General features: G+C 35.4%; 1 protein-coding gene across 1 annotated transcript; it reads right to left on the reverse strand.

Moving 5' to 3' along the window:
- Positions 1–454: 454 nt before the first annotated feature.
- Positions 455–3,452, reverse strand: LOC110877555. Its single transcript, XM_022125707.2, has 2 exons — positions 3,148–3,452; positions 455–1,683 (listed from the first exon to the last, which is right to left on the reverse strand). The coding sequence occupies exon 2, from the start codon at positions 1,520–1,522 to the stop codon at positions 608–610; it is 915 nt and encodes a 304-aa protein (XP_021981399.1). The 5' UTR covers positions 1,523–1,683; positions 3,148–3,452; the 3' UTR covers positions 455–607.
- Between the last annotated feature and the right edge of the window lie 5,210 nt (positions 3,453–8,662).

The raw sequence follows: 8,662 nt of genomic DNA on the forward strand, positions 1-8,662 counted from the left end.
TACCGGTCTGATACCGAACCCAACCGTACCGAGTATTTTCGGTACCAGTACCTGTTTTTGAGGATTTTCGGTACCGGTTGGTACTTAGCTCATCCCTACAAGTACTACACCATTCTTGACCACCATCAAAGAAAAAAACAAGCTCCTCGCTTCTATCATTTTTTTCTTCCCTTGCTAGACATGACAAGATTCAAAGTCTCCCGCTTTAACGAATCTTCTTCTGTCCGTCTACCCGCAAATCAGATCGTCAAGCCGTCTTACAATCCCCATCCTACTTCAAAATCAAGACCAAAATTAATCCATCCTCTGACTTGCGTCGTCATATTTTAGCATCAAAATCAACATTTGCGTATTGATCAAAGTATGCAATGAATTTATAACACAAATTCAACATCTTGATTGCATTATCTAGTAACTTTCCGACATTCTGCTATAAGCTGCAAGACCCAACCACAAGAACAACAGCACATCCCATAAAGTAAATAAAATGTAAACATTAAACATCCCAAAAATATCACTCATATCTTTGTATACACTAAAACATTAAAAAATAAGACTGCCCACTTGTACCAACAACAATCATAACGATTCTACTACTATCATCATATCAAGCCTGTGTTCCCGACATCGCCTTCATTTGAATATGATTATTATCAGCAGCCGAACCAGATGAAGTCGGTAAAGCTTCATACGTACCAAATCTCCTAACCCCGACAACTTTAGCAGTCACCGAATACGTCACGATCAGAATGAGAATCACAATCAGAACATGAACCACAAACATGAGATCCAAAATAGCAGTGGCCCGCAACTTCGAATCTTCAAGATCACACTTGGTTGAACCCTCAACACCGTTAACGACATCCAGAAGCTTATGACAACCGTCGGGTATAAAAGCGTCAACGTAAAGAGAGAGGCCCGTTTGAAGAGACCACAGGCCCTGAAGACAGATGGACGCACCGAGGCCGACGTCAGCTACAAACAGCTTCGGGTGGCACGCAAGTATGATACATAATACGGCGGATAAAGCGGAAATGGTGGAGGAAACCGAATCGCATTTTGCTTCAAGGCCGGACGTTTGTAACGAAGCTGATGATGACGAAACAGAGTACTGAAGGAAGAACAGTGCGGATGCAGTTCCAAAGAAGAGGTCTGGAGGAAACGGGAGGAGATTGGTCGTTTCAGAGATGAGTAAGGCAGTGGAAAGGATGAGGAAGAGAGAGATGACGCCTGCGGATTGGAGGGACGTGAAGTGGTGAACGGGGGACCGGCCTTTGACTAAAGGGTCGGAGTCAAAGGAGATGACGGTTTGGTGAATGAAGGCAATGAAGAGACATATGATGATTAGGTAGAGTTGAATGTGTTTGGTAAATTGATGGTGGTTATATGAGAATGGATGATAGGGTTTTGTGGTGTAATCTCTAGGGGACTTGAGTTGGTTCCTTGTGGTGCAGATGAGGTGGTATAGTCCTAATGACATCAACGCTGAGGATGTGAACGCGTGATAAACGAAACCCGACATTTTTTTTGTTTTATTAGGCGGTTTCTTTCTTTCGTTTTCAGAATAAAATAAAAGAAGGCAGCTTTGCAATGTGGTGTATGTAATCAGGACTCAGGTGGTATCTATTAAGGCATTTCCGTTATTGCCAAATTGGAATATCATCACCCTGCATTAACTAGAACCTGCAAATGAAAAGTTTCTTTAGTTTCTTGTATATTGAAATACCATAAATCAACTAAAATATTGATATAATTTAAGTCGGCAGTTATTATATTAACCTAAGAACTAAAGTGATCATCCATCAGTCTCATTTTCTTTTTCATATAATATAAGCTCGCATTTAATCTTACAATGATGTTATTCACGCCCTTGTTTACATTACAAATTAGTAAACAAATGTCTAAATGTTGCTCTCAAAACCAACTGTCATAGAAAAAACACAGTAAGTAGCAAACCATATTACTGTATTAGTAGTAAATAGGTATAGTTAATTTCCAAGAGGATAAGCAAGAAAAATCAACATACTGAAATCAAAAGAGCCATTCTCTACTATTCAAAAGGACTGAGCTTATAATAATCTTTTGTCTTGAGACGTATAAATCGGCAAATATAATTTGTCTCTGTAAAGGTGCACATCTAGCAGATCAATATCAGTCATAGTTGTTGTGAAAGTGAACACATCAACCGAGTACAAATCAAGAAAGCCTTAATTAATGCTAATTCTGGAAGCTATCATCATCATACTCGGTAATTCCCACCAATAGCAAAGCTAAGGTAGGGTCTGAGGAGGGTAAGATGTAGACAGCCTTACCTCCACCCCGTAGGAATAGAGAGGCTGCTTCCAGTGAGACCCCCAGCTCGATAGTAGTTTTGCATCAAGCCTTGGACATAAGGCACATAACACTCGACAATTAAGACAAAGGCCAACTAGTGCATGTAAAATAACGTTAAAATAAGTGCACTTTCGGCTATCAACGCCACCACATGATGTCTGATTAACCATCCCCCTCTTTTAACATTATCTTCACGAAATTAGTAAAATAACGTTAAAATAAGTGCACTTTCACTTTTGCCCCCCTAGCGCCCACACATATATACATTATATGTGCGCAGAGGCGTGCGCACTTTTCAGGCCAAGTTAAGACATATATTCCGGCCAAAAATCGCCTGAACAGGTCTCAAACAATTAAACCAACCCTAAACAAGCCTGGAATCAACCTAAACCTAAACCATGTCTAAAACCCCTACAAACCGTACATTTATATAAACAAACAATCAGGCAATATGTGTATAATCGGCAAGAGTGGCCAAACCAAACAAAAGTGCAGCTGCACAACAAAAACACACTCCATCATCGACTTTAAACTAACAGAATAGGGAATAAACATTAGCAGCAAAGAACCAACAAGTTAAATAGCAACACTAATCGCATATAATCAATGAAGATAACAAGTCACCAAAGTAGATGATTGATTGATTGATAAAAGCAGCTGTTATACTAGTAGTGTTGCCGAAACCCTATGTTAATCTAATCAACACAAATCAAATACAGTTTTACCGGATCTAATTGGCGATGATATTGAGCAGATCGGCTTCAAATGAAGAAACATTATAGATCGGATACATGATAAGATAAGATTTGGTACCTGATGTGTGAGAAGAGAGTTGATCTGCTGGCGTTGAATACAATGGCCACCGGCGAGAAACAATCAGAGAAATGTGGGAATTTGGAGATAATGTAATGAATCACAGATTCGGATTTGAAGATGGAAGGAACAGAGAGGGATTTAGAGGTTTTGGTGGAAGCAAGTGGAGTATGTGATGTTTAGATCAGAGCAGGTTGTTTGTTGTGTATGGGCTTTTGCAAGGGACATCGGCGACGACGACGACAATTCTTTTTTGCCCTAACCCTCAAATTAAGCGTTTGGAAATCTTCATTATGTTTATTCAACTTTTTTTTTTTTTTTTATAAATATGTAGTAGAATTAGTTGTATAAAATAACTTATAAGTGATTACATGAAATATTTGATTTATAAGTTAAATAAAAACAATTTTTCGAATTTTCTTCATTGGATTTGTAACGCAAAACCCTCTCACGTCCCATACCACCTTGATGTTTTAACTCTCTTTCAGGCCTTGTACACCGGTCCAAAGATTGTGAAAAGTTGTGTGAAACTCTAGGCATAAAGTCATTAACTCCTTTAAAAGTCAGCAGCTCGCGTTTTGGTTGATGAATTAATTTCATGCCCCAATCAAAAGATGCATATCATCAATTTAACACTTTTTTTAAGTTTTACTTTTATATAACTTAAATATTATTTTAACGGGTTGAGAATGATGAACATTTTGTGAAACTGTTATACACTTAAGATGAAAACGAGTGAGAACTCATGTCTACGTGACAGTGACGTGGAGTGAAAAATGTAAGACCATAACACATGGACTTAGTGATTAGGTTTTCCATTGCTTTCGTGTTTACTCAAAATTTTTTTTTTTAATTATGCATGTTGCTTCTGGATGCACACTCAACAGTGTGTCTCTTCATGCTCCATCCCTTGTTTACATCATTACACATGTTTACCATCATAATTTGGTTTATAAACTCGTTGATTATGTGTGTTACAGCTGATCAAAATGATGAAAATTGGTATTCAATGGATGTCAAAAACAAAGGTTGGTTTTATATACTTGTGACCCTGATATACTACAAATAATAACCACTGATAAAAGTACCTTAAAAAACCGTTTGGGACAGTAATTGATCAGTTCTTTCTTGCAATACACTTTACATAACACAAAGTGTTGGTCCCCTTTTCTGATCATGTTCGAATGATTCAACTTTTTTCGATCGTATAGACGGGTGTTTGTGAAGTATATAAACATTTAAAGAATAATAATAGAGACAGTGAGAGTGAGATTTCTTCAGTGATCAACTCTTATAAAATAAATGAATCATTCTATGAACATAAGAATTAATCTTTATTTGGCAGAATCAAACAAAGAAGAAGGGGTCGATCCGAGAATAAACTCGAATCTTGAATGTCATCCCTTGGGCCAAACCAGGGGGTAAACTCACATAAAGACTCTAAATAGAAAATTTAACTTCAAAGACACACATAATTCCTACGAAGGAATTATGTATTTATAGAGATTTCCATGTGCCAATCTCAAATGTGATTGGTTGATAGGAAGTTGGTTTGTGTGCTCATCCATTATTTAATGTGGGTTATCTTCATTTTTCACCAACTTGCATTTTTCTTTTCAAATGAAATCTTTACATTTGAGATATTCTATTTCTTTTGTTACGAAAGAATTTTCATAAGAAAAGATTTCTTTTTCTTTTTTGTTGAAAGCTTTTCTTTTTCTTATGAAACTTTTTTTCATAGAAAGATTTTTCATAAGAAAAGATTTCTTTTTCTTTTTTGTTGAAAGGTTTTCTTTTTCTTATGAAACTTTTTTTCATGGAAAAGATATTTAATGTGTTCAAAGATATATTATCTCATGAACACAATTCTTTGAATTTGTATCGCGTAAACTCCATAATGTCCCGCTAACATTTTGAAGTCTTGTAACCTTGTCGTGATCTTTTAATCAAAGGATTAGAAGCTTGATTTTTTTTCTTTCTCAATCTTCATATTTAGTGCTTCTGGGACGGTTCGTCGATCGGTTCGTGTCGACGGAATTAATTCTAAGTAACTTAAACTATTTTCAACAATAAATACAATAAAGTTTCCTAACACAAAGAAAGGTGCCATGTATATTACTTTGTTTAGTCATCACCTTAAAAATCTTGCTAATGGATTGAATGGAGTTGATTCTTCTATTAGTGAAAACTATACTTATGCAAATTATGAAGTTGATTCCTCTATTAGTGAAAAGTGTACTTATGCAAAATTGCAAATTTTGAGACAATTACCACCATCTTATATTAGCATTCTTGATATCATCACTAATCGTGTCCCCTATGGGCGAATGCACATTGGATATGGCGGCGAGGAGCAAAGGTACCCCTTTAAAAGTGTTAATCGGGCTTTTTTTCAACTTGGGAAAAGCCTTAAAAGACACCCTTAGCCCACTTTTTTCTAGCTCAATTGTCCAAACAAATTAACCAAGCATATTCTTGTTTTCACTTCTAACTTACTGAGGCAGCCGGCAATCGGCATCATTGTTTAAACTCCAAATAACTAGCGACATCATACCAAAGTCATTTGCAAATTACAACATCATTCCAAGACTGCAAATCATCAAATCCAAAATCGTTACGTCATTCCATCAATTTTCTTGTTATAAGTTATTGAAATTCATTAACGAGTTATTGAAATCTCCTTTTGCAGGTTTTAAATTTTTTTCAATAGATGTGATATTTTTTTGTAGTCCATCTGTTACTAAAGGTAACATTATCTTTACATGTTGCAAGCGCATCAGTTGAGAGATGGTTTCCGACGGTAAGATAATAAATACAAATTTGCACAATCGAATTGTCAAAGATTTTTTGAGTACTTTTGTAATTTGTTCCATAGAAAAAGAAGCACTTGAAAGTATTATAAACGAAGCTATAGTTAACCATTTCCAAAAGATAAAATCATGAAAATTGTAATATAGATTTTAATGACGCTTATCATTTACAATTTTATTGAAGTTTATTTTACATATGTTTTTATTTGCACCCCTTAAATAAAAATTTTGGATCTACCACTGTGTCTCTTTGAAAGCCAAAAAAAGTTACTCCGTGAATCTCGTGAAGGACTATCTGATGTCATTTATAGTTGTTGAGTGTGTGTGTTTATATATAGGGTTAAGATCGTGTGAGTATCACTAGGCTAATTAAGAAACTTAAGAAGGATTTTAATTATTATTTTTCTCGACATTCGTATATATATTTTTTTTGAAAACAAAGTTTTATAAAATAATAGTTTTTTTTTTTTTTTTGTGTATGTAAGCAATACGTGTGCCTATACCATACCTGTGACCAACTGAATTGATTACGACCGAACAACATCGATGCCAGTATTTGTTATATATACGCTTTTAACCAAATTAAAGTTTATTTTTCTAATGTTAACTTTCTTTTTCAAATAACCGAATATAAAGCTACGTTTAACTGCTTTTCCTTGACGTTATGGTATAAGGTATATTCAAATAAGTCTTTTTTTTTTTTTTTTTTTTTTTGTATCGTAAGTTATTTGAGTTGGTATAGCTATTCAATTTTATGGTTTCAATCGATATAAAACACACACTTATATCCTTTTGGAGATATCATGATTTAATTTTTAGTTTTTTCTTTCAGTTACTATAGCGAATGTCAACAAAACGTAGAATGGGGGTATCGTAATCGTTATATAAAACACACACTTACGCCTTTAACCCATTAATTTTTATTTAATTTAATTTTTCTCTAATAATCTACGTTCGGTAACTTTTTAAATAAACTTAATACGCGGTCATGTTTCATTTTTATCCCTCAACATTCCAGTATAAATTTATATTCATGAACAGAATATTTTTTTCGTATCGTAAGCTATATAAATGTTGGTACCGTGACGAAACAAAGAAATTCAGACGAACAACATCGGTATTATTGGAATTGGTACTAATATTCGTTTATATGGTTTCTGATCGGTTACTATAGGGAGTGTCGGTATCGTAACAAACTGAACCGATACCGACCGAATTTCTCCGCGTAACGCGGAAAATCACAATAGTTATTTAAGTACGTGTACTAATAAATAAATTAAAAAAAAACCCTATGTCTAACCATAAAATCTACATTATTCTAACTCAAATATGAAAACAACTAATTTGTCCAACTATAAAACCATATACAAGCTTAATTTTAAAACTTTTAAGCGGAACCCAGTTTTACTAACAATCAAATCATGCTTGTTTTTATCATTGTAGATTAATTTAAGTTTTTTAAGCTCATGTTTGCATAAAGAAATTATCCGATTATTAAACCATACTCAAGCTTAATCTAATATTCTCAAAATAATATTTGCTCATATTTTAGCAAAATATGTATAACAATCAAAATATATTTTTTCTTAATTAACGTTGATTGACGATTGATTTAACATACGAGCAAAATGCTTTAGCAATCTCCAATAACCATATTACTGAGCGCGATCCAACCGTGATCCCCACCATAGTGTCCCATAGAGCCAGGCCACACCAACCCCCAGGCACTATGGGCTGGATTTTTCGACTCTTGCGATGAGTATTTCGGCAACAATGGCGAGAGTTTTGATATTTGGGGGAGGGGGTATGGGGGCCATCCACTACGCACATAATTGTTTTGTCACTTGTCACATAACCCTCCCTTAGGGGAGTGGGGGTGGGAATAATTCTATCACTCACAACATCCAATTAAGTTCTGACATGTCATCAACCATTTTCCATCACTCACAACCTTTTTTTAGTGACAATGGTCATCACTCACAACACCCAACAATACCCATCACTCACAACACTCAACACCCATCACTCAAACAAGTTCAACGCGTTGTTAATTCCACGCGTGATATTATATGGTGGCGGCGGTGTGCAAAGTGCCATCACTCGTGATGGTGGTCCATCACGGAACCACCCCCAGTCCCCTTACGGAAGTTATGGGACTTGACCACTACTCATGGTCAAACCTAAAAAAAAGAGAAAATGAAAACAAACGATAAGTTCCCGTTTGGTTTAGAACCGGCCGGGTTGATCCAAAATATTTAGAAATATTTTTTAAGAGTTAATTACTGTTTTCGTCCCTGTGGTTTGTCAAAAATCACTATTTCAGTCCATTAGTTTAAAAATTGCGATTTCAATCCCTTTGGTTTCACTTTCGTAACCATTTCAGTCCCTGTGGTTTCACATTCGTAACCATTTCAATCCATTATTCTGTTAAGTACAGGGACTGAAATGTTTACAAGGTGGACTGAAATGGTTACGAAAGTAAAACTACAGGGACTGAAATCGCAATTTTTAAACTAATGGACTGAAATAGTGATTTTTGACAAACTACGGGAACGAAAACAGTAATTAACTCATTTTTTAAAGTTCAGCCTGGTCCCCATTGGTTTTGGGCCGGGTCTTGGGCTAACAACCATCGCACTCAAACACATATGTGCTTCACCTGCCCTGTTTTTTGTTCTACGTTGGTTGTAGGTTGGGGTTGAAAA

Source organism: Helianthus annuus, chromosome 14 (genome assembly GCF_002127325.2).
Source record: "Helianthus annuus cultivar XRQ/B chromosome 14, HanXRQr2.0-SUNRISE, whole genome shotgun sequence".
NCBI classification, from domain to species: domain Eukaryota; kingdom Viridiplantae; phylum Streptophyta; class Magnoliopsida; order Asterales; family Asteraceae; genus Helianthus; species Helianthus annuus.